This window comes from Phyllostomus hastatus, unplaced genomic scaffold (genome assembly GCF_019186645.2).
Source record: "Phyllostomus hastatus isolate PE091 unplaced genomic scaffold, TTU_PhHast_1.1 phas_scaffold_21, whole genome shotgun sequence".
NCBI lineage: Eukaryota > Metazoa > Chordata > Mammalia > Chiroptera > Phyllostomidae > Phyllostomus > Phyllostomus hastatus.
In genome coordinates, this window is record NW_025334017.1 from 6,148,172 (window position 1) to 6,175,974 (window position 27,803).

Below are 27,803 nucleotides of genomic sequence, written 5' to 3' on the forward strand. Positions count from 1 at the left end.
AGCAATCAGACAAGAAGATGAAATAAAAGGCATCTAAAGGAGGAAGTAAAACTGTCATTATCACAAAATATCATAATATTGAACATAGAAAACCCTAAAGATTACATCAAAAAGCTGCTAGAGGTAATAAATGAATTCTGTAAAGCAATAGATACAAAATTAATGTTCAGAAATCAGTGGCATTTCTATTCATCAGTAATAAACTATCAGAAAGAGAAACGAAGAAAAAAATTTCACTTACTATTACAAAAAGAATAAGGTACATAGGAATAAATTTACCCAAGGAGTAAAAAGACTTATACTAGGAAAACTATAGCACTTTGAAGAAGGAAATTAAGGAAGATACAAATAAGTAGAAGCATATACTGTGTTCATGAATTGGGAAAATTAACATCATTGAAAGAGCCATATTACCCAAAGCAATCTATAGATTCAACACAATTCCTATTACAAATACCAATGGCGTACAGTCATCCCTTGCTATACTGCAGTTCACTTATAGCAAGGGATGACTGTATATTTCACTGGTGAGTGCCCACATAGAATTTTATATGTTGTTAAAATTACGTAGGTTTAAGAGTGTAGAAAGTGTTTAAGAGCATATGAAGTGTTTATAAGAGTGTGGGAAAGGTTAATAAGAGAGTGGGAAAGGTTTATAAAGCCTTAAAATATATATAAATAATAAAATAAATAATAACGCCTCTACGCGGATTTTCACCTATCGCGGGGGTCTCTGGAACGTAACTCCCATGATAGGTGAGGGATCACTGCATTTCACAGATCTAGAACAAATATTCCAAAAATGTACATGGAATCACAAAAGACCCCAAACAGCCTCAGAAATTTTGATAAAGAAGAACAAAGTTGGAGGGAATCACTATACCTGATATCAAACTATACTATAATACAAGGCCGTTGTAATCAAAACAGCCTGGTACTGGCATAAGAACACACACACAGATCAATGGAATAGAATAGAAGGCTTAGAAATCAGCCCACACTTATGTGGTCAATTAATATTTGACAAATGAGGCAAGAACATACAACGGAGTAAAGACAGTCTCTTCATAAATGGTGCTGGAAAAATTGGACAGGTACATGCAAAGAAATGAAACTAGACCACCAACTTACACCATACACAAGAGTAAACTCAAAATCAATAAAAGACTTAAATAAGTCATGAAACATAGGCACTAAAATCTCAGACATCTCTTGTAGCAATATTTTGCCAATATGTCTCCTAGGACAATGGAAATAAAGGAAAAATAAACAAATGGGACTACAACTAAAAGCTTCTGCACAGTAAAAGAAACCATCAACAAAGGGAACCCACTGTACAGGAGAACATATTCACCAATGATACATCTGATAAGGGGTTAATTTCCAAAATGCATAAAGAACTCATAGAACTCAACATCAGGAAGACAAAAAATCCAGTTAAAAAACAGGCTAAGGACCTGAATAGACACTTCTCTATAGTGGACATACAGATAGCCAACAGACATATGAAAAAATGTTCAACATCACTATTCATCAAAAAAATGCAAATTAAAACCACAGTGAGATATCAACTCACACCTGCCAGAATAAATCAACAAACAAGTGCTTGCAAGGATGTGGAGAAAGGGAAACCCTAGTGCACTGTTGGGAATGCAGACTGGTGCAGCCACAGTATAGAGTTTACTCAAAATATTAAATGAAACTGTTTTTGACCAGTGATTCCACTGCTGGGAATATATCTTAAGAATCCTGAAACACCAATTCAAAAGAATATGTGCACCCCCATGATCATAGCAGCATTACTTATGATAGTCAAGGTCTGGAAACAGCCCAAGTGCCCATTGGTAGATGAGTGAATAAAAAAGCAGTGGTACATTTACACAATGGAATACTATGCAGCCATATAAAAAAAGGTAATCTTTCCTTTCGCCACAGCATGGACAGACCTGGAGAATATTATGCTAAATGAAATAAGCCAGTCAGAGAAAGATATGTTCTCACTTATATGTGGAATATAATGAACAAAATAAAATGATGAACAAAATAGAGACAGAGGCATGGACACGTGGAACAGACTGACAGCTATTGGGGGTGAGGAGGGAGAAGACGGGATGAAAGAAGGTGAAGAAAATAGCCAAAGAACATATGTACATAACCCATAGACACAGACAACAGTGTAGTGATGGCCAGAGGAAAGGGGTGCAGGGACTGGGTGGAGGCAGGTAGTGAGGGAAAATGGGGACATCTGTAATACTTCAACAATAATAAATAAAGAAAAAAACCACTTTTTTCCAATCTGGAAATAATTCAAAAATGTATAAATAAATGCCACTCAATTATATCCTCAGTAATCAGTCACGTTCAGAGAAAGGGATGGAGACAAACCACATACACTGCATTCGGACTCCTCCAATGTAATGAACACCCATTGGTTGTTTATTGCACTCATTGCTGTATCCCTGTCACTTAGCTCAGATGCTAAGCAGTAGGTTCCCAACAAATACTTGTTGTTCAGACCAATGGAGAAATGGATGGATGGATGGATGGATGGATGGATGGATGGATGGATGGATGGATAAACAGACAGACCGTAACTGGATGAATGAATGGAAATGACTTACTTTAAAGTTGGCAACTTGGTTATACACTATATATTTAAATCAAAACAATGTTATCTGAAGACATATTAAGAGATATATTTTACTATGAAACTTAGATCTGTTGGAACCCAGTTTAATTTTTTCACCTGCAGCAGGACTATAACTACCTATAAATTAATTACATATTATATTCATTTATAGAAACTAACTTTTCATTCTCTACAAATTTGCCTTACATCATAAGCTGAGCTCCAATATAAATGTGTCTTTCAAATTTACTTTGCTAAGAAACCTTTTACACAATTTCAAATAATGCAAAGAACAATCTGCTAAAAGAAATATTTACATATATAAAATCAAAGGTAGGCTCAAAGTGGCCACTCAAAGGTCAAATTGTCCTTATACACTTCATTTTCGAAGTGGCAAGAGCAGATTGCCACATCATGTGGTACAGCTAAAACAACATTTCTGTTTGCTCAACATTGTAATTTATTTTCTGTTCAGTAAACTGTGAGGTTTCTACACTAAATGCATTTTAATAAATGAAAAAAATTAATATGCTTAATCAAAACAGGAACCATGGTTTTTATGCAGTAAAAATGCAAGTGTTCATTATAATTCAGGAAACATAAAATTTGTTTTTACTTTTTTTTACTAAGATGTGAGGAGTTTCATAATTATGACCACTGAAGGGGCCATAGCACAAGGTTCTAATTCCTTCACCTGTTTATCTGTGAGGCCCAGTCTGCTAGCCCTGTGGAAGATTACCAAGTAATAATTACCAACTAATACCAAGTAATAATCATAATAGTCATTATATTTAGAGACAAGATGTTCCATTTTCTAGTCAAAGTAATAAAACTTTTCAGAGAAGCTGAACATTCAAGTTTCAAATATTCCTTTAGTATCAGTCTTAACTCTACTTCATGGCAAGCTTTCCTTTTTGCACATCAAGCAACCTCAATCCAAAGTATTAACAATCAATGCAAATAAAATCTCAAACTAGGATGGATTTTCCTGGTAAGAATAGGCTTTGGAACATGACAAAAAAACACTCCTTGGAGCAGAAGTCATGCCACAGGACTCACATGTCTCCTACCATTTCCTAGGTGTGCAACGCAGTCACCTTGGTCTCTGACCTCAGATGTGCTCAGCAAAGTGGGTGGGACTACATGGTCCATTAAACCCAGCCCATTTCTCACAGGGCAGCAAGGGTTCCACCTTCACAATGCCACACTCCTATACCTTCACAAAGCCACGCTCAGCTTGCAAGGCCAAAGCATGATGCCAAAGCATGATGCCACAGCTTCACGACAATGGCCCTATGCAAGGCTACAATACACCAGCCTCAGACTGGGGGGAGAGGTGTGCATGCAGACATAAAATCCCCTCAAAGGGATGAAAACTGTTGTGTTGTCTCTTTCCATCTAAGCCATCAGCATAAGCACAAAAAAATAAAGGATAATTCTCTTAAATTAAATTTGTAATTAACCAAAATAGACTCTCCTTCACCTGGGCCATACATTATGATTTCCTCTAGGGTGCCCTGTGACGCTTAACTGTTTGGAGCTTCAGATTTCTCCTATGTTATTGGACAAGGTGATCTCTAAAGTTCCTCTTAAAAATAAATCCTTTAATTACATATCATATACATCTAATTCTCCTATGTCCTGTGTCACTACAATCTCCTTCTTATATTTCTTTGGAAAGTCAATGGAAGTCTCTATTTTGGAGGAGATTCACAACCATGAAGCTCCAATTGAGATATCCATGGAAGTGAAATAACTTGAAAAGATCATCATTTTAATACTAAAAAAGCAAACCCTTCTCAGAGCAGTAAACTTAATGTGAGTGCACAAATGACTTGAGAGACAGCAACTCAAAAGGCCAGGTCATTTTTACTAAAAAAACACTTAAATGGCAGATACTGTATTTGTCTGAAAAGAAAAGAAAAAATATAAGCCATCTGGAGAACTGAGGAGGAATATTCAGGATTGGCACGATATAATGAGACAAATTCTTCATGTTTGGTTGGCCTATTTTGCAACCAGGACATGGACTCTTTACATTTAAAAAATCCTGCTCTCCACCATGAAATTCACTTTTTTCTTTCTATTTCCCAATGCATTGAGCTTCCTATAAACAGCTGGTATGTGGCTGGCTCAATTACCACAGCCTTTTCAGAGTACACAAAGCAATAGCTGCTCTTTAAATACAATATAAATTAAGATAAGCATTTGACCTGCAATATACTGTGCCTCTTTCTTGGTAATTCACTCTCAAATCATAAATTTTTATTAGGTCCAAAGGCAAAGAAAGTCAGACCCACCATCTATTACCTTCTGCTGGTTTGTGGGAAGGATCAGTGCCCAACCTGACCAAACTATAATTCATCTGTAGTGAAATGGGGCAAACAGAAATAATGTAGTGAGTTTTTTATAAGTTAAAGCTATTCAATTTGTAGGTCCATGTTTATTATTCTCAGACCGTATCCTTCCCACATTTAGCTATTAAAGTAAAGATACTCTCTTTATAGAATGATGGGGAGAAGGGGGAATTAGCAGTTTTTTTTTCAATTTAAAAACCATTTTTATTTTTTAATTACAGTTGACATACATTCTTATATTAGTTTCAGGTACATACCCTGGTGATTAGACATTATATAACTTACTAAGTGATCATTATGATAAATTTTGCACCCATATGACAACATACATAGTTATTAAACTATTATTTACTATATTCCCTATGCTGTACTTTACATCCCCATGATGACTCTGTAACAAACAATTTGTACTTCTTAATCTCTTCACATTTCTCACCCATCTCTCCAACCTTCTTCCCCTCCAGTAACCATCAGAAAGTTCTCTATATCTATTAGCTTGGTTTTATTCCAATTGTTCATTTCTTTTTTAGATTCAATTGTTGATAAGTAAGTATTATTTGACATTTTATTGATCATATGTTTTATCTTTTTTTTTCTTAGTCTTCTTAGAGAAGATCTTTTATAATACTGGTTGATGGTGATGAACTCCTTTAGTTTTTTTCTTGTCTGGAAAATTCTTTATCTGTCCTTCAATACTAAATGATAGCTTTGCTGGGTAGAATAATCTTAGTTGTGGGTCCTTGCTTTTTATCACTTGGAAAAGTTCTTGCCAATCCCCTCCAGCCTTCAAACTTCCTGTTGAGAGACAGCTGACAGTCTTATGGAAGCTCCTTTGTAAGTGACCAACTGCTTTTCTCTTGCTGCTTTTAAGATTCTTTGCCTTTAAACTTTGGCATTTTAATTATGATGTGTCTTGGTGTGGGCCTCTTTGGGCTAATCCTACTTGGGACTCTGTGCTTCCTGGACTAATATGTCTTCACCAGGTTAGGGAAGTTTGTCATTATTATTTTTTCAAACAGTTTTTCAATTTCTTGCTTTCTCTCTTCTCTTAGTGGCATCACCATGATGCAAATGTTGGCATGCTTGAAGTTGTCCTTAAACTATCTTGAAGAGCCTCCTTACACTATCCTCTTTTGGAGGATTCTTTTTTTTTAATATATTTTATTGATAATGCTATTACAGTTGTCCCATTTTTTTCCTCCACTTTATTCCCCTCCACCCAGTACCACCCCTCCCACCATCACCCCCCCCACCTTAGTTCATATTCATGGGTCACACATATAAGTTCTTTGGCTTCTCCATTCCCCATACTGTTCTTAACCCTCCCTGTCTATTTTGTGCCTACCATTTACGCTTCTTATTCCCTGTATCTTTTCCTCCATTCTCCATCCTTCCCCTCCCCACTGATAACCCTCCATGTGATCCCTATTTCCGTGATTCTGTTCTTCCTCTAGTTGTTTGCTTAGTTTGTTTTTGGCTTTGTTTTTTTAGGTTCAGTTGTTGATAGTTGTGAGTTTCTTGTCATTTTACTGTTTATATTATTGACCTTCTTTTTCTTAGATAAGTCCCTTCAACATTTCATAAAATCAGGGCTTGGTGATGACGAATTCCTTTAACTTGACCTTATCTGAGAAGCACTTGATCTGCCCTTCCATTCTAAATGAAAGCTTTGCTGGATAGAGAAATCTTGGATGTAGGTCCTTGCCTTTCAGGACTTGGAATACTTCTGTCTAGTCCCTTCTTGCCTGCAAGGTCTCTTTTGAGAAATCAGCTGACAGGCTGATGGGAACTCCTTTGTAGGTGACTGTCTCCTTTTCTCTTGCTGCTTTTAATACTTTCTCCTTATCTTTAATCTTGGGTAATGTAATTATGATGTGCCTTGGTGTGTTCCTCCTTGGGTCCAACATTTTGGGGAGTCTCTAAGCTTCCTGGACTTCCTGGAAGTCTATTTCCTTTGCCAAATTAAGGGAGACTTCCTTCATTATTTGTTCAAATATGTTTTCAATTTCTTGCTCTTCCTCTTCTTCTGGCACCCCTATGATACAGTTGTTGGAATGTTTAAAGTTGTCCTGGAGGTTCCTAAGCCTCTCTTCATTTTTTTGAATTTTTGTTTCTTCACTTTGTTCTAGTTGATTGTTTATTTCTTCCTTCTGCTCCAAACCGTTGATTTGAAGACCAGTTTCCTTCCCTTCACTGTTGGTTCCCTGTACATTTTCCTTTATTTCACTTTTCATAGACTTCACTCTTTCCTCTATTTTGCAACCATATTCAACCATTTCTGTGAGTATCTTGATTATCAGCATTTTGAATGCTGCCTCTGTTAGGTTGTCTAGCTCTTCATCATATAGTTGTATTTTTTCTGGAGCTTTGATCTGTTCTTTCATTTGGGCCATATTTTTTTGTCTTGCCGTGCTTGACATATAGTAAGGGGTGGACCCTTAGGTATTCAACAGGGAGGGGCAACCCAGGTCGCCATGTGGTGGCACTGTTTGTGGGGGAGGGATCTGAGAGGGAACAATGTCACTTGCTCAGCTCTTATCAGGCTTTCAGTCACTTCCCATGCTCTCCACAAGCAAATTTGGCCCATCTGGTGCTGATTCCCCCAGTGGATGGGTTTGTTTACATTCTAGGACCCTGTGGGTCTTTCCAATGAACTCTCTTGTGAGGCTGGGAGTTTCTCCTGCTGTATCAACTCTCACAGGTTTTTTTCAGTCAGAGGTTTTGAGGCTTTATTTCCCCATGCTGGAACCCTGGGTTGCATGGTCTGTCTCGCTCAGCAGTTGTTTCTCCTGGTTTATCTGCACACAAATGTGGGAATTCCTGTTCTACCAGCCACTCCCTTGCCTGGTCCACCAGCTGCCGACTCACCCACCCAGGTCCTCCAGCTGCCACTTTGTCGCAAATTCTCTCTGCCCTGGCTGCCTGTCTTCGCCTGTCCTGCCAGTCTAGAGGGATGTTTCTTCTTTAATTCCTTGGTTGTCAGACTTCTATACATTTTGATTCTCTGGCAGTTCTGGTTATTTTTTGTTTTTAAATTTATTGTTGTCCTTCTTTTGGTTGTGCAAGGAGGCAAAGTGTATTTACCTATGCCTCCACCTTGGCTGGAAGTCTGGATTTTTTTTTCTTTTTGCTGTTCTGATTGGGTGATTTTTGCTTCCTTATATTCCAAATTGCTAATTTGATTCCTGGCTTCATCTATTCTATTGTTGATTCCCTGTAAATTATTCTTCATTTCAATTACTGTATCCTTCATTTCTGACTGTTCCATTTTTATGCTGTTGAGGTCCTCACAAAATTCCTTGAGCATCCTTATAAATAGTTTTGAACTCTGCATCTATTAGATTGCTTGTCTCCACTTTATTTAGTTCTTTTTCTGAAGTTTTGTTCTCTTCTTTCATATGAGACATGCTATTTTTGTCCTCATTTTGGCAGCCTCCCTGTGTTTGTTTCTATGTATTAGGTAGAGCTTCTATGTCTCTTAAGCCGGGTAGAGTGGCCAAATATAGTAGGTATTCTGTAAGGTCCAGTGGCATAGCCTCCCTATTCTCCTAAGTGGAGTTCTCAAAGTGCACTCCCCCTTCTTGGCTGTATATACTTTCCTCTTATAGTTGAACCTTGATTGCTGTTGACATGTCAATGGGAGGAATTTACCCCCAAGCCAATCAGCTGCAGACTGGCTGTGATCACCAATCACCAACCTCTGACCATCATGGGTGATCAGATGTGCAGAGGGCTGCTCTGTGGAACAGGATTTACTTCAGTGGGGCTCTGGTGTCTACTGAGTCCACCTTTTGAGTGTGTCACTTGCAGAGGTGGTTGGGTGGTGAAGCTTCATTGTGGTCTGAAGCTGTCCACTGGGTGCACTGGCTCAGGGTCCACCCAGGACATGCAGGTCAAGGTCAGCCACTGCCTGTGTTCTGCCAAGAGCTACTTGGCATGAGCTACAAAGCAATTTGTGCATGGCTGCTATTTGTGTTCAGTTTGGAGGTACCCAAGAAAGGCCAAGTTGCTAACCAAGGCTAGCTGCTGCTAGTGTTGGGCCTGGGTCCTCTTAGCAAGAGGCACAAGACATGCTGAGGGAAGATGCTGCTTATTTGAGAGACTTTAGGAAAATATTAACATGAGCCAAGACAGGTCATTCTTATGAAAACGCCACTGAAAACAGCTTGGGTAGGCCTGAAAGTTGGGTGGGGAAGAGCTGCAGGGGATTGCCAGGTCGGGGCAAACAGTGTAAGCCAGTTTGATGGAGTCTCATATAAGGAGCTGGCTCTGTGGGAGAAGGGTTAATCAAAAGAACAGTGGCCTCTACCAGCACTTCTGTCTAGGAGAAAGCTACTCCCTCAGCACTCACCCTAAATCTGACAACTTTCAGTTCTTCCACATACTTCTCTAGTGCTTCTCAAGCTCTTGCCCCAGTGCTGGAGCTCAGGGGGAGTGAGTCCAAGTCTGTGCACAGGCCCTTTCAGAGGAACTGCCTGGGATTCCAGAAGTCTCCCATCTCACCCAGCCACAATCCCACCTGGTTTTAAAGCCAGAAGTTATGGGGACTTCTCTTCCTGGTACTACAACCCTGGGCTGGGGGATGGTGCAGGGCTGGGACCCCTCACTCCTCATGGGGGACCTCTGTAGCTGAGATATCCCTACCTATTTTTATTTTTGTGTGTGTGGATCAGCCTGTTCTGTGTCTCACCCCTCCTCCCACACTTGATGTGGCTTCTTCTTTAACTCCCGAGTTGTTTATGACTTCTTCTATTTTTCAGCTATATTTCAGGTAGTACCAAGCCATGATTGTTCTGTAGTTGAGTTGTAATTTTGATGTGGTTATGGAAGTATGCGAGTACCTTGTTTACCTATGCCACCATCTTGACAAGAAGTCCCAAGTAATGCTTTTATTTGGAAAAATAAAACTTGGCCATGCTGTTGATCTCCTAATCCCACCCCCCCATTTTTCTTTACATTTTACTGGCCTGGGTCTGGGTTAAAAAGTTGAAGGGATTCATAAGTACAGATTGGTAGTTAAAAAATAGTCATGGGAATGCAAACTACAGCATAGAGAATATAGTCAGTAATATTGTAATAACTATGTATGGTGCCAGGTGGGTACTAGATTTATCAGGGGATCACCTCATAAATTATATGTCAGCCACTATGTGGTACACCTGAAACTAATATAAAATAATATTGAATGTCAACTGTAATTGAAAATTTATAAAAATTAAAATTTTACTAATCTAAAGTAAAATCTAAATGCTTGGGAAGTATTCTCCCATTGAAGCATGAAAGTAGCTATTCATGTATAAAAATCAATCATATTTTAGCAAGAGTTTATACAGACCACAAAGTTAGGCTACCTTGAAGTAGCAAAGAAGATGACTGTCTCCAAAGACAAATGATGAAAATAAAATATATACTCTGAAAATTTAATGTGCATCTATATACCTAGAAGTTTTTCCATCAGTTAGATTTGTAACAAAAATTAATAAGGATGGAATAATTCTAGAGGTGTGGCAGATGCACAGATCATACCTGTGTTAGCAAGAGAGCTACATTTACACTCATAGCATTGATGATTGGACTTCAAGAGCAAACAGGCATAATGACATCAAAGAAAATATGAAGCTTCCACAGCCACCAGGACAAACAGAAATGGGATCTTAACTTGATGGGATCTCAAACTTGTCTTAAATCAACAACTCATGTGGCTGTCTTGATTAAATATCACAATGCAAAATATCCACACATTAAATAAAGTTATGCTTCAGGTAACAGAAAGAAAAATGCAGCACAATTTTTTTTCTTGTTAAGGCACTGTCATTAAGCATAAACCTGAAGTAGTCGTAATGGAGTTCAGGTTTTACAAGATGAAAGCATGGTGAGAAATCTGTGTTTCTGAAAACTAAAAATCTTAAGAGGAACAAAAATGGCATGCTTTATCCATCTTGCTTAAGAAAAGAGCTTGAGTTTAAATTATTTAAAGTGACAAATTGTGTTACTTTTTGAAACGATGTGGGTGCTGGCTTATAGGAGGATCAAAATGCATCCAAGATCTGTATTTATAATTTTTAAAAGCCAAGAAGGGAGGTCGATGAATTTCTGTTAAAAGCCATTCTTGAGTTACTTGTAACAGACATAATAAATATGTTTACAGGGCATAAATATGTTTACAGAGCATAAATATGTTTACAAGGCAAAACCAACCATTTAAGTTTAAGTGAAATCAACAAAAAGGAAGTAGGTATTGATATGTAATTTAGAAATTAAAGTTAGTCCTAAAATGTAAATAAAATATGGGAAAGTGTCTTAAAAATTTTTTTAATCATGGGTTAAATTTTTTTAATCATGGGTTAAATTTTTTTAACCCACAGCATTTATGCACTTGATAGGGTATAGCACTAAACAAGCATCAGAGACTGATAAAAGTATTTTCTCTTAAATCGGATGAGGGATAATCTAGGATAATGAAAAATATAAATATTACTCATAACATATTTTGGAAAAATTACAGTCAGTAATTCCATGATGCTAAAGATAAATATTTCTGCAGAAACAAAGCCTCACTACCAGAATTTAATTTTCAGTCCAAACAAACCATTACCTGTGATTAATGGGCTGGAGCAGGTACACCACCACTAAGGGGCAGGACCAGTTGGAACATTTGGTACGGAAATTCTGTTCAGCTTTAGAGCAAAGAGCACACACCACTGACTCACCTAATCTAATTAAACTTTTCCAAGGCTAAACACTGTGTGTCACAAGCAAAGCCACTGAATTCCTGTCCAGAATTTTTGCCTACCCAATTGTTCCTATCTCTCCCTAAATGTTTTATTATTTTTGAGTGTATCTTTGAGGTCTGGTGGGGACACAATGATTAAGCAGCCTTTCAAGCTCAAAGAATAGAGCAGAGCTGAGGCCCTAGCAGCCCTCACTTTGCTCTCTGCTACACAGGAGGTTTAATTGTTCTACATTGTTGTGTGTCCTCCTTCCTCTTTGAGGCATTCTGGTGTGAGCTTTTCTGTCTCATGTTGAGTGAGGACAGAGCAATAGCCAGAGGTGACACAGAGACAGGGCAAAATTGTTTTAAGGTATTTGAATTGAGAGGATGTCCATAGGATTTGAGCTTAAAGCCCCTACAAAGGTGATATTGAAGACCCATTGAAGACCTTCCCCATCAAAACCTTCAATAAGCTGTTATTGTCCTCACCACCACAAGAGTGTGTACATACATATATACACACACACACATATATATCATATATTCTTTTCAACATACTGCAATTGTTTCCCCCTTCTATATTCAAAACACTACATATTTTAGCTTTAAGATTTAAGGTTTTAAAAAATATTTTACTTATGTATTTTTAGAGAGAGGGGAAGGAAGGGAGAAAGAGAGGAAGATAAATATGGATCCGCTGCCTCTCTTATGCACCCAGTCCAGGGCCGAAACCTGCAACCCAGGCACATGCCCTGAATGAGAATTGAACCAGCAACCTTTCGCTTTGTGAGGCAACACCCAACCAACTGGGCCACACCAGTCAAGGCAAGTTTTTTTAATGAAAGCGATCTTCTGAGCTCCCAAAGGGAGTTTTTTCATTGTAATTAATATTGAGAAATACTTCCTCTACTTCATTTTTTGAAGTACATTTATGCAAATTATACAGTAGTGATTTCCAGCCACTGAGGCAGAACTGGGCATGTGTATCTGACCATGAGCAGTCCCACATAAAACTAAGTACATGTGCAGCTGGAACATCAGAGAAGGAAGACCAGCATTCCAGCATCCCCCCAGATATAATGCTATCTGCCACTGAGGGGTTACATCCTGGACAGAACTGTGCATCCTTATAAAAGAAATATAAACTTCCGGTCAAAATGGAGGTAGAGGTGGATACACTGTGCCTTCTCGCACAACCAAGATAGGGACAACAACAATTTAGAAATATAATAACAACCAGAACTGACAGAAAATTGAACTGTATGAAAGTCAGACAACCAAGAAGTTAAAATAGACATGTTCATCCAGACTGGTACAAGGGACGGAGCTGGGCAGCCAGACACGGGTCACAGCGCGGAGAGCAGAGAGTGTTGGAACCAGGTGTGTAAGGCATCCGGGGTGCACAAGACTGCAGCAGGTGGACCCAGAGCGTGCAAGCAGCAGCTGTCAGCTAGCAGCTGACAGTGAGGCGGTGACTGTGAAGCAAGGCACTACGGGCGACCCAGGATCCCAGTGCCAGGAAATAGAGCCTCGGGACACTGATTGAAAACACCTGTGGGGGTTGAGGTGCAGGGAGAGACTCCCAGCCTCACAGGAGAGGTCCTTGGAAAGTCCCACGGGGTGCACAAACCCACCCACATGGGAATTGGCACCAGAGGGGCCCAGTTTGCTCAGGAGAAGTGGGGGAAGGGACTGAAGTCCAACAGAGAGCAGAGCAAGCACCATCATTCCCTCTCAGACCCTGCCCCCACATACAGTCACAACCCAGCGACTGCGGTGCCCTGCCCTTGTGAACACCTAAGGCTCTGCCCCTCATATGTAACAGGCTCGACCACACCAAAGGAAAAAAAACAAGATGGCTCAAACAGAAAAACAAACAAAAGCCCCAAAGCCAGTACTTTTAAGTGAGCAAGAGATAGCCAACCTATCAGATGCACAGTTCAAAGCACTGGTGATCAAGATGCTCACAGAATTGGTTGATTTTGGTCAAATTAGATGAAAAAATTAAGGCTACAATAAGTGAAATGAAGAAAAATACACAGGGAGCCAATAGTGATGGAATGAAAGCTGGGTCTCACATCAGTGGAGTGGATCAGAAGGAAGAAAAAAACATACCATCAGAAAAGAATGAAGAAATAAGAATTCAAAAAATGAGGAGAGGCTTAGGAACCTCCAGGACATCTTTAAACATCCCAACATCCAAATTATAGGGGTACCAGAAGAAGAGGAAGAGCAACAAGTGGAAAACTTATTTGAACAAATAATAAAGGAGAACTTCCCCATTTTGGCAAAGGAAATAGACTTCCAGGAAGTCCAGGAAGCTCAGAGAGTCCAAGGAGGAACACCCAAAGGCACATCATAATTACATTAGCCAAGGTAAAAAATGAAGAAGAGAATCCTAGAAGCAGCAAGAGATAAGGAGACAGTAACCTACAAAGGAGTTCCCATCAGCCTGTCAGCTGATTTTTCAAAAGAGACCTTACAGGCAAGAAGTGGCTGGAGAAAAGTATTCCAAGTCATGAAAGGCAAGGACCTACATCCAAGATTGCTCTATCCAGCAAAGTTTTCATTTAGAATGGAAGGGCAGATAAAGTGCTTCTCAGATAAGGTCAAGTTAAAGGAGTTCATCATCACCAAGCCCTTATTTTATGAAATGTTAAAGGAACTTATAAGAACAAGAAGATAAAAAACATGTATGGTAAAATGACAGCAAACTCACAATTATTAACAACCACACCTAAAACAAAAAAAAAGGAACTAAGAAAACTAGAACAGGAACAGAACCATAGAAATGGAGATCACATGGAGGGTTAGCAACAGGGGAGTGGGAGGACGAGAGAATGGGGAAAGGTACAGAGAATAAGTAGCATAGATGGTAGGTAGAAAATAGACAGGAGGACAGTAAGAATAGTATGGGACATGTAGAAGCTAAAGAACTTATGACACATGAACATGAACTAAAGGGGGGGGCATGTGGGTTGGAGAGGGTGTGCAAGGTGGAGGGGAATGAAGGGGGGGAAATGGGACAACTGTAATAGCATAATCAATAAAATATATTAAAAATAAAATACAAACAAGGCTGGGACCAACAGAGACATGTCCTCAATTTCACTACCATGGAGTGTCTCTGATGTTCCTGGCATTGGATTAAAGGATGCAAATAAAACAGAGAAGAAGGGGGAGACTTTTTCTTCCAGAGCTGTCTCGGCTTAGGCTGTGTAACAAATTACCACCAGTCTGGAGGCTTAAACAACAAGCATTCACTTCTCCCTTCTGTAGGCTGGGAAGTCCAAGATCAGGTGCCAGCACATCTGGTGTCTGGTGAGGGTCCACTTCCTGGTTTGTAGATGGCTCTCTTCTCATCCTGTCCTCACGAGGCAGAGAGTAGAGAAGCAAGTTCTCTAGACTCTTAGAAGGGCACTAATTCCATGCAAAGGCTCCACCCTCATGACCTCAGTATCACCTCTCCCATCTCCTGATACCATAACATTGGGGTAGGAAAGAGTTTCAATATACAAATGCGGAGGTGGGGGGCACACAAACATTCAGTACTTGACAGAAGCCCGCAGTCGGTAAGAAAGACACTTTACGCAGGTTCGATTCCCAGTCGGGGTACATGCCTGGGTTGCAGGCTATGACCCCAGCAACCGCACATTAATGTTTCTCTCTCTCTCTCTCTCTCTCTCTCTCTCCCTCCCTCCCTTCCCTCTAAAAATAAATAAATAAAATCTTTAAAAATTTTTTATATAAAAAAAAGAAAGACACTTTAGACACTAATGGTAGCAATCCATGAGATCAGTGCCACTGCAGCAATCTACCAAGTCCACTGGGAGCAGAGGACAGAGAGAAGGTAACTGTGCTTAGAGGAGGAACTGAGTCCCAAGGATGAAATGACATTTCAACTAGAGCTAAACTAGGCTTGTAGTTAGTGTTGAGTTTTCTCCGAAAGTTATTTGTTTTCAGCTTATCATTGATTCAGAGCATCTACAAAAGTGACCTACTGAATTTTCAGAGGCAGCAGAATTTTTATAAGGGTAATAATAGATGAAACTTAACGGCTTTACTTACCCTTTATGGCCAGTAGCCCATGTGCATTCTTCAAGCCCACTAAAGTCCCTAGAAACCTTCATTTGCTGCTCCAAGCTTACATTTCATCACATACTTTTTAATTTTAATGTACATTGGTAAAAATTCAAAAGCTATGCATCTACTTTTAAACTAAACCATTTTAAATAGTCGCTTTCCATGAACAATAAGAATTTTACAAGATGATTTCTTACTCTTACCTCCATGGGAAAAGCTTTGAAATTAACGGTGTGCTCAGAACCACGCTGGTTTTCTCTTCCCCAGTGAAATCTGACTTCATACAGTTCAAATTCATGACCTTGAGGCAACGGACCTCCTGACAGAACTGAAAAAAAATAAAATAAATTCTATTTAATTACATCTCAAACATATTCATCAGCATAACCACTGGGGACATGCTTTTCCAAAAAACTCTCATGAGCTCTATAGATTAAATTAATATAGCCACAATGAGAACTACCTCACAACTGTGAGATGAATTCACACTATGTGGGTTTGGCTGAAATTCTTATAGATACAGTACAGTTACAGTTAGATACAGTTAATTCTTAATTAGATACAGTACAAGTTCAAAAACTCTGAAATACTTGGTATGATATACATATCATTTCATTTCAACTTTTTTAGTTTTAGACCAAAAAATATGCACTAGCTATACTCCCTGAGATATAAACTTAGCACTGATCAGGAGACAAAACTATGGTTTGAGTCTCAGGCTGACCAGTAATTTGCTCTTGCTGTATCAATAAATCAAACCTTGCTTACAGATCACCCATTTGTAGCAGCAAGCTTTCAATTTAGAGAATAGGTGTAAGCTAATAAAATTATCTCTGAAGAGAATTATTATTAAGCCAATCTGACTTTTCAGTGTCACATACAATGCAAACAAAATTAAATTATGGTAAAATATTAATAGTACTTGAAATATGAACATTAGTTCTATAAGTCCCTGTCTGTATTTCTCATTTCTGAATATGACCCAGAACTTTGTCTCAGATATGGGCACTCTAAAAGATAATAAAAAATAAATTTGTACAGGAACCAGTCTTGAAGCAATAAAATACTTTCTTCAGTTAAACACTCCCTGATTATCATATGGAAAAACCTGAAATAAAGTTTATTAGAAATGGCTGATTTCAATACAAATAAAGTTTGTTTGCATTTTTCTTGTAAAAACTCTTCATTCTAAATGGTACCAGCTCACCCTGGCTGGTGTGGCTCAGTGGATTGAGCGCCAGACTGCAAACCAAAGAGTAGCTGGTTCGATTCCTAGTCAGGGCACATGCCTGGGCTGTGGGCCCAGTAGAGGGCCCAGTAGAGGGCTCTTGAGAAGCAACCACATATTGATGTTTCTCCCTCCCTTCTCCTCTCTAAAATAAATAAATGAAAATATTTAAATGGTATTGGCTAAGAATTACAGCTTATTTTTTAGTCAAGGACCTGACAAAATCCATCCCATTCCCCCAGAAGTGGTCTCTCTCAAACAGACTGTCACTGACACTGGGTTGCCCTTGTGGAGAAGGCAGCTGCATCCAAACTGCTCTCCTGAGGAACAGTTGGTTATCCATCCTTACTCTAAAACTTAAAGGAGAAGAGAGCAAATTGGTATAACAATATTTACTTGTTTGGTTGGTTCTTCATCCTATAACTTGTTCCACAAAAAAATGTATGCTGCTTATATCAAGGTACATATAAAAGGGGCAGAAGGCATAAATCAGAGAAAAGAGCAAAGGTTAAATACAGAGGCAGAAAACAGATGAAGAAATAAGGCCATTGCAGAAACAAATGTCATCAAGTCCTTGCTAAAAGTACCCAACAAATTTGCTTATAAGTTTTCTACCAGCTCAAAAAAGAAAAAAGCTACAGTACGAAGAGCAATTTTAATATTTCATGTGTATGAACCTCACATCAAGTGGGAAAGGAGTGAAATGCATGGCCTTGGGGATACTATCTTTCACAATTTTGATGTTCTTCCTCATATCTGGTTTTACTTAAGTCTCACGACAAATCAGGGTGGTTGACATTGTCATCCACATGGACAGGTGGGAAAATGTGGCTGAGAACAGTTAAGTGTGTCCTGCCTGACCTCCCAGCTACCAAGCTCCAGGAGCCTGGGACTCTAATCTTCTGACCTATATCTCAGGGCGAGACAGGGTTGGGGAAAACCACATTGCAGTATGAACTGAGCATGAACTGAAAGCATGAACTGAAAAACAATGAGTCCTTGAAGTCTAGATTTCTAAAACTGCAGTCCTGTTTCCCATGACAATAAAAAATGTAAACACATGGATCACAAAGGGCTGCAAACACCCAGAAGTGCATTGTGGGCTCACTGAACACCTTCAGTAAGCATCCAAGCCATGGATGGAGGAAGGTATAAATGTTTCTATTTCAACCAGGGTGCCAGTTTCTAAATAACCTCAAAACCCACTCCTCCTTCACCATGGCTATCCAAACTTGGTCTTAAGGAAAACCAGGAAGGAGGCCTGGAGTCTACCCATAGTGTACCCACTTCCCAAACCAAAAAGAGGGAAAAGCTTGGAAGACTCTCGCTGTACCCCAGGCCTCATCATCAACCAGAGAGCACACCCCTCACTGTGTGCGAGCACAACCTGACCTGAGGCTTCAGAGGGGTGTGTTTTGTGCCACCCTGCTTTTAAAAGAAAGTGAAAATTTATCTCCAAGGAGGCTTAGCTCCACACTGCTAAGGAAAAAGAAAGAGGAGCATTGTGAAATAAAGTTCATTTGAAATGGGAAAGAGGATTAGAAATTTTTTTCCCAAAAACCTCTTCTTGCATATACCCAGCACATGTCACACACACACAACACACACAGACAGTGTTTCTAAAACTGCTACCGGGCAGTCTACTGGTGCTTCCATATGAAAATGGATGCTATGACTGATCTTCACAGTGATTTCAGGAGGCCAAAAGAAGATCCATTCTTCAAAAACAGAACCCCCCGCCTGAACAATGCCCAATATTTCTTTAATGAGAATGAAATGCTTCATTTAAAACATGGAGATAGAGCTTATATTGTTAAATGCCCAGGAAATTTGAACTCCACAAATCTATGTCTTCATAAGGAGACGTTCAAGGCCCACAGGAGACCCTTGCTCACCTGCATTGTACCAGACTCTGTGTTAAGTGTTTAAGATACACTGATTTTGACAAAACAGACAAAATTCCATGGTCTTGTGGATCTTCCATTCTATTGGATTGACAATGCACACAAAGAAAAGAAACATTTTGCCTGTCCTGGTCCCCAGGGAGAAGTGATAAAGAGGCAGCCTTCAGCTGGGAATCAGGTGCTGGGGACCTTTCACTTTTGCTGCAGATGAAAAATCCAGAGTTAAACCCCACTAAAATCATGTGGCTGTACAAAGCCATAAAAAATGACAACTACTGAAATTGGAATTTTACAAGGTGCCTGGTAAATATTACCTGTTCATCTCCTAAGAGCGATGGTATTTATAGACTAAAAATGAATAGTAGCTCTGTTTTACCCATTTGGCAACATCCTCTGAAGGCATTTTTCTGCCCTTTTATAGCTTTTTTAAAATTAGGAAACCAGTCATACCAAAAGGTGTATACTCTTCCCAAATTTATGATTATCAAATTTTGTTGAGTGATACTTCATCACTATATGGCAGGCTTATTACTTGTGATGCCATTAAGCTCAATAAAATTTTTTACAATGAAACAACATAACACCCATACTGATAACATGCTGCATTTCCTTAGAATAACAAACTTGTGAAAAATATAAAATAAATTGATGTCATTGCTGCTGCATCCATTTTCATTAATATTCTGTAAGAATCATGCCCATCAGACTTGTGAGATATAAAAAGAGGTCCTTCTCCAAAACTTAAGGGACAAAATATGGTTCTGTCCAGAAAAAGCCCAGCCATTGGTAATATAATAAGAACAGCTTCTGCAACATCAAGTGGACTGAAATGCACATGTGTGAACAATTACGACTTCACTGTACTAGTCAGTGGGGGCAGTAAACACTGTTGAGTGAGTGTGTGTACTATGTGGTCATCACATTCAAAATGACTGAGTGAATAGAGCATTGAATTTGCATCAAATTCTGCATTACGCTTGAACATTCCCCCATGGAAACCATTTGAATGATTCAGAAGGCTTTCAGGGATGATGCAATGAGTGCAGAGCACATAAAACTGTGACACAAATGCTTCAAAGATGGTCAAGAATCTGTTGAAAGTGACCCATGTTCTAGAAGGCCTGCAACAAGCAGAACACTTGAGAATGCTGAACATATACAGGCTGCAATGAACAAAGACCAGCCACTGACAGTGTGAAAACTAGAACCTGATCTGGGGATTCCAAACACTACTGTGTCTGATTTGAGGCAGGATATTGGCATGAAACAAATCATGGCAAAATATGTTCCACAGTGTCTGCTACCAGAGCAGAAGGAACAGCCTACTGCAGTTGTTGATAACTTGATTCAAACCACTACCAAAGAACCAGATTTCCTCAAGGTCATAACCACAGACAAATCCTGGGTCTATGGCTATGATCTGAAACGAAGGCCCAGTTGTCCTGAAGGAAATCACCTGGCTCTCCACGCCCAAAGAAGGTGCTTCAAAGTTGCAGCAAGATCAAGACTGTGTTAACTGTGTTTTTTTATTGGGAAGGTGTTGTCTATCATGAATACACCCCTCCAGGCCAAAAAATTAATGAGTACTACCTCAATATTATTCCTTGGTTGAGGGATGCAATGTGACAAAAAGCAGCCACAGCTATGGGAAACTGGTGATTCACAGCTTCATCGTGACAACACGCCCACTCATCTGTCACATCTCGTGCAGTTTTGGCAACACATTAAATCACCCAAGTGACTCAGCCCCCTACAACCCAGATCTGACACCCTACAACTTCTGGCTTTTCTCAAAACTAAAATCACATTTGAAAGGGAAGAGATTTCACACCATCGATGAGATTCAGGAAAATACAATGGGGCAGCTGATGGCGATTCCAGCAAAGGATTTTGCAGTGTTTTGAAGAGTGGAACAGATGCTGGGAGAACTGTGTGAGTTTCCAAGGTACCTACTTTTAAGGGGACTGAGGCATCATTGTCCTATGTACAATTTTTCTTGTATCATGTATCTTCTTCAATAAATGTCTACTTTCATATCATGTGGCTGGATACTTTCTGAACAGAACACACACACACACCTAAATCTATTTAAGCTTCTATATCCTTTGTTGAAAACAAATTTGCCAGATACTTTAAAGGCTGATGTTCATCAAAGCTTAGCTCCCTCATTTCACTTGAGTTCAACACACACATTTTAAGATGAACTCCATGCCCTGTGCCTGGCACCAAGTTCACAAAAAGAAGGATGTAGTTGTAGTGCTGGCAAGGCATTGCATTAGAAGAGTGGGGCAGAGCGCACAAGGCACTAAGAGAGCATCCAGCACAGGCCAAGCCAAAACCAAGGGGATCAGAATGTCAGGGAACTTTCCACAGGAGATGAGAGCTAAGCAGAGCTTTGAAGAGGAAGCTCTCAGAAATGAGAACATACATTCCAGCAGAGAGAAGAGGCTGGGAAAGGCTCAGAGATATGAAGCAGCTTGAATGTGTTCCAAGAGAATAAAGGTAGACTGGGGCCCAAGTCAGGCCTCCAGATATGTGAGCATCAGCCCATATCAGCCCATGTCAGACCTACAGCCCAAGTCATCAGGAGCTGGAGTTCAGCATGGAGGGAATCATCGATGGCTTTTAAGCAGGGGACTAATGTTTTAAAATGCAAAAAGATTACTCCATGTCTGCATGGATGGTGGACCAGCAAAGGGAAAGCCTAAGCAACTAGCAACTGCTGTCATAGACCAGGCAAACTTAGTGAGACAGAAACCGGAAGACAGAAACATGTCCCCAACAGGGAGGGACACCAACACCAGTGGTGCCTATGTGTCCTCAAAGGACCCAAAGGCCCAAGTTCATTCTTGGTAGGTTTAAAGATTTCATAACCTCAGTCTAACTCTTAAGGAATCCCAAATGTATTCATAAAACATTCCAAAAAATTGCATTAATTAGTTTTTTAACATTTGAAGTCTTGAAAGCAAATATCAATATTTTTTTATTGTCTTTAGCTTTGTAGCTATTGTAGGTTAGCTCTTAACTAACCTATAATATTATTTCTTTTTTAAGTTTTTTTCTTAATCCTCATCCAAGGACATTTTTTCATTACTCTTAGGTGGAAGAGAGGGAGGAAGGGAGGAAGGAGGGAGGGAGGCAGAGAAAAGGAGAGAAAAATCACGGTTGCCTTCTCATATGTCCCCCAACCAGGGATCGAATCCACAACCTAGGCATGTGCCCTGATAGGGAATTGAACCCACAACCTTTTGGTGTATGAGATGATGCTCCAACCAACTGAGCCACACCAGCCAGGGCAGCTTTATGTCATTTTAAAGAATAAATATCATCAGCTCTTAAAGGAAGATATAACATCGACAACACAGAGAGGAGGCTGTTATGCTGGGTCTGTACACACAAAATGAAGCAGATTAAGGCAACTGTTCAGGTAATTCAAACCCCCCAAAGTTAGTTAATAATAACTAAAATCATAAAGGAATCAAAGCTTGACATTTTATATAAATAAACAGTATACAGTCTCTTCTTAAGTGAAAATAATTTTAAGATATTTTTGAAAACTTCATCTTTAAGCCTCCTGGCTGGCATAGCTCAGTGGATTGAGCGTGGACTGTGAACCAAAGTGTCGCAGGTTCGATTCCCAGTCAGGGTACATGCCTGGGTTGCAGGCCATAACCCCCAGTAACCGCACATTGATATTTCTCTCTCTCTCTCTTTCTCCCTCCCTTCCCTCTCTAAAAAATAAATAAATAAAATCTTTTTAAAAAAAGAAAACTTCATCTTTAAATCAGCAAAGTTGCTAAGAAGCACTATAAAAAGTTGTCATTTTTTTAAAAGTATGATTAATAATAAAGTAATAATCTAGCCTAAAATTAACTGTGAGAATTATAGAAGACCCAAAAGTAAAATTTGCTAATTAAGGTTTCTATAATAAGTTACAGTAAAGGGCACAAGTGACCTATCTTGATTAGCATTTTCTCCCACACTGATGGCCCTTTCAAATGTCGTTATCCTTAACACACTGCTTGCCATCAGATGGAATGACATTCTTCCTGCCCAAGCTTGAGCAGTCTCACACTTTCTCACAACTTAAGTATCAAACCACTCAGGTGAGAATCTATAATAATTATATTTTTACACTTAAGCTACTTTTTATATCACTGTATGTTCCAGAGTACAATGCCTGGCTTTCAGAGATACATTTGTAAGTCCTATAGTGAATGATCAATAAGTAAGTTTTCATCTGATCCATTTTCATCTGTCTGTGGACACTAAGTTGTTAAGATTCCTGCAGCACAGCAATCTGCTTGCCCCACAGACACGTAATACATGCAGTGGCTTAGATAAAATTCTCCACAGTCGGGGTGGTAGTAGGACCACGGTCTGGTCAGGTCCACCTGGAATGGGAACCCTGGCTCAACCCCAGGTTTAGAGACACTCTGCCACCTTGAAATATGTTCAAAGAACAGAGGGAGAATGGTGATAGGATCTAAAACGTGGTCCAGCCATGGAGGTTCCACACAGCCCACCCCTCCTGTCCCCTGGTCCACATAACTAACCACTGAAGCTCGTAGGTGGCATCTCCGAAATCCCTCTTGCATCATGCCTTCCTTCCCATTGTCACTGCCAACACAGTAGCCATAGCCTTGGTGAACTGAGACTCACACAATAACCCTCAAACTGACTCCTAATTTCTCCCAGATCCTATCTTACTCATTGCTATCAGGTTAATTTTCCTAAAGCAACATGATTATGACTGTATCTTACAGAAAATAAAAAATGTTTAGACTTGGTACACTTGGTTCAAGGTCCCTAATAAATTTGCTCCAACATACCCTTTCCATCATATTTTCTATTAACCTCATTTATTATGAATAAAACTTTTCTTCCAAACCATTTAAGGATGCACCTTTCCCTGCAAGAGCTCTAGCTCTTCCCGTATCCATGTCTGTTTGCCTGATGCTCTCTCTTCCCACACATCCCAGTCTCCCAGATCCCAATGCTATTCACCCTTCAAGGATCACTGCAAATGCTATTTCCTCCCCAAATCCTTCCCTAACAACTTCAGGCAAAAATAATCTCTTCCATACACCTATTTCTCACACCTATCCCTGTAAGCTTCTTGAGGGTAGGCACCGGGTATGATTTATATTTACCTTACCCAAAGCATGGAGCACCCTGCATGAGGTAAAACAAAGATGGCCAACTGCCCCTTACAGGCCGGATGAACCTGGTGATTGCGTTTGCTTCATAGGCCCATTCCTCCAGCTTTTCTGGGCACATCAAACACCTGGCAAACCAGGCGCACTTCCTGCAGCTTGCTGGTATCCCACAGTCCCAACCAGCCCTACTGCCTCCCAACACTGCACATAAAGCACTGCAGAGGGTCAGTAGCTGTTTACAAGTTTTTCTCTCCCGGCTGTTCTCATTTATGGGACCTGCCTGGCTTTCAGAGATATATTTGTAAGTCCTATAGTGAATGATCAATAAATAAGTGTAAATGGATGAAAGACTATCTATGAGGAAAGTTGAAGAAACTCATACTTCTAAAAGGCAAAAAGGCAATTTCATAATAGGATGCTGGTAGTCGATATTTTAAAGGGTGCTATGTGAAAATATAATTATGTTTGCCCTGCATAGGTCCAGAATCCCAAAATGGAAACAATGAGGGCAATCATGGAACTTTTTGATCTTTGAAATTACCCAAAGAGCAGAATGGGCTTGCTCAGTAAGGAGTGCTGCTCAAGCTGGGCAGGCTGCCCACAGGCAGTTCCACTCAGGAACCTCCTTTATGACTTCAGCTCTGTCCTAAACTCATGTGCTGTCTTATTGGAAAACAGAACACTGAACCAAGCAGCACGCAGTCTGTAAGAACCCACTGCTATGGAATGCATGTTGTACAAGAGAAGAGAGCCGAGGAGGAGACCTTGAGACACCCATTATGTAAAGAAGTGGAGAATGAAGGACCAGCAGAGAACAGACACTCAAAAATAAGAGAAAACAGCAGGAGGTGACGTCTCACAGGTACCAACCCGAGAGAGAGAGAATTTCCAAAAATCCCATTGCAAATGCCGCAGAATTAAAGTGTTTTAAGAATTTTAAAGCGTCCGTGTGGTTGTGAGATCATCAATGACTTTGGTTTGGAATCTGCGGCAGGGGTTAGGAGTGGAGGTCATGCTCAGGGCATGCCTCAGTTAAGGCAGTGTATCCAGATGGATTTATATATAGGCTCTATGTCATTAGGATTATGTTAAAAAGCTTTAACTTAATAAATGCCTGCATTTAAATTATGCTACAATTTTTGTAACTCCTTTTGGCAATTCTTTTTTATTGTTTAATATAAACAAAGCAACAACAACAGCAAAAAGAAAAAACAAACAAAGTAGCCCAGGCCACTGACGGCCTCCATGAGGTGAGATGTTTCAGTGGATTGGTGTGTATGAAGTTTAATTTCTTAAAAAAAATCTGCTTATTCTATGAGTTTTTTATTTAAAAAGACAGCATCCAATAAATGTATGTTACTAAGTGAAAGAAGCCAAACTGAAAAGACTACATAATGTATAATTCCAACTATATAACATTCTGGAAAAGGTAAAAGTATGGAGCCGGTAAAAAGATCTGTGGTTGCCGGTGGGTGGGGAGAGGGAGGGAGGAACAGGCAGAGAACAAAGAATTTTAGGGCAGTGAGACTGGTCTGCCTCATACCATAGCAATGGAAACACGGTCTTACACAATATCTGTTCAAACCCACAGCATGTGCAACATGGAGGTGAACCCTAAGGTAAACTATGGACTGGAGCCAATGAGGATGTGTCGGTGCAGGTTCACCAACCGTAACAAATGTGCCACTGTGGTTCCACTCTCTCACCCGAGGTCAGAAACCAGCTGCTGACAGCCAGCCACCAGCCACACAAGCCCTCCCCAGATCAAACCTACAAAGCCTCCTCCAACAATAGGGCCAGCCCTTGCCTAATCACCTAACCGTGACATCCAGACCATAGTCCCGCCCAGATGCACAGGGCTTCCAATCCACTTTTTGGACCCATTCCTGAAGAGGAACAATGAACCGAAGATCACTGGGCATTTGAGGAAAACCTCCAATAATAAAAGTGAGCAAAATAAATAGACGGACCCCAGAATAAACAGACACATGAAGAGAAAAGAAAGAAGCCATACAGAAAAGAATGGAGACATTCTGCATTCATGAAATAAATGCTGGATACTGGATGTTGGAAAGTAAAACAATTTATAGAATAAGCACAACTTTTTAAAAATTGAAAACAGCTAGCATTAGTTAAAAATTCAGTAGAAAATCTGAAAGATATTAGTTGAGGATATCTAAAGAAAGTAGAAAAAAACAAAGAAAAATAAGAGTTATTAAAAGAAGATAGAAAGGAAAAACAGAAAAATTTTCAACGAAATCACATAACAAAATTTCCGAGACATTTCTGAGAAATTCTGATTGAAACGGTCCACCTGGTACCCAACACAGAGAGTGAAAAAGAACCACACCAAAGCATATGGCTATAAAATCTCAAAGCAATAGCAATAAAGAGGAGATTATAAAAGCTCCTAGAGAGAGAAAGAGGTCACACGGAAGGGCTGACAAGCCGGATGGCACTAAATCTTTCCACCAAAACACTGGAGGGCAGAAGGTAATGAAGCAGTGACATCAAATGCCAAAGCGGGTTCTTCCAGCCCGGGCTGCTTTGCCGAGGCAAACAGTCAAGGGAGACACACGCAAACTTGCAAAGTAACCCAACTTTACCCTCACATGCCCTTTCTCAGGAGGTTACGAGCTGATGAATTGTAGAAGGAGATAGACCCAGAAAGTCCCTGAAATGACGAACAACCCCACAAGAGAATGTCACAGCATCCAGAAAATATAGGATTGCACAAGGGAGACAGGCAAAGGGACTTCTGGGCTCGGGTTCCAGGGAGCTGCAGGAATGGCTGCACGGCAGGCCTAAGAAGCCAGTGGACCAGACCAGGGCAGGGATACATGGAAGGGAGGCTGCCAGGGACAGGAGGAAGAACGGATGAGAGGGAAGGAAGGATAATTTAATACGTTTCAATGTCCTGGAAGAAGATCTGCCATATGTCAGAAAGTTTGAAAATGAAATCATGAAAGATAAATTTAAAAGCTAAAGAAACAAAAATACATTAAGTCTAGGGAAAAAAACATAGTCAATAAAGGAAATAGACATAATCTCAGCCAGAAATAGTAGTTACATAATCAACATAATAAAAACACTATTGATTTAAATAAAAATTATAATATAAGTACAGGAACAAAGGGGAGCAAAATCACAGTGTGGAAGGGTGATAAGAGAATTAGTTTCATCTTCCAGAGCAGGGAGTTCACAGGTATCTTAAATATCAAAGCAGGACAGTGTACACATGTTATTAAGAAGAATGGCACAGGAGAAACAGCTAAGTGCTGGAAGTGACTGTCACCAGGACAGAACGTTTTAGGTGGGAGGAGAGGGGTATAGCCCAGAGGGAGAGAGAAATACAGTACTAGTCAACTATTTGAATTATATTTATATTCTATTTTGATAAAGATAAAACTTGAACTAAAAAAATGAATGTCAAGGTGTTCAGGGCTTGTAGACTATTCCTTTGAGAAGCTTAAATAGCCTAGAAAAAAATAAATAAACTTGTCCAGATGTAGAAATTTTAAGTTTGGAGAAACACTGAGAAGAAATTATTATAGTGGCAGAAAGGAGATAGGGGCATCTGAAGAAACAAGTTCTCTCTGAGAAGATAGGAGTAAAGGGTCTGGGGCATGTGTATCCAAAATAGGCCTAGATGGACAGAGAGACAGACAGACAGCTCTTTTTCAGTGATGAGAGGTAGAGGAAGAAGGAGAACCAACTGGCAAACAAAGGTA

General features: G+C 39.8%; 1 protein-coding gene across 6 annotated transcripts in view; it reads right to left on the reverse strand.

Annotated features, from left to right (window-relative positions):
• CA8 (carbonic anhydrase 8) overlaps positions 1-27,803 on the reverse strand; it is a 115,447-nt gene that overhangs the window by 84,172 nt on the left and 3,472 nt on the right. For all 6 annotated transcript variants that reach the window (XM_045861046.1, XM_045861050.1, XM_045861047.1 and 3 more), the window contains exon 3: positions 15,985-16,109. In XM_045861046.1, the coding sequence (XP_045717002.1) occupies positions 15,985-16,109 (125 nt within the window). The remainder of the gene's footprint in view (positions 1-15,984; positions 16,110-27,803) is intronic.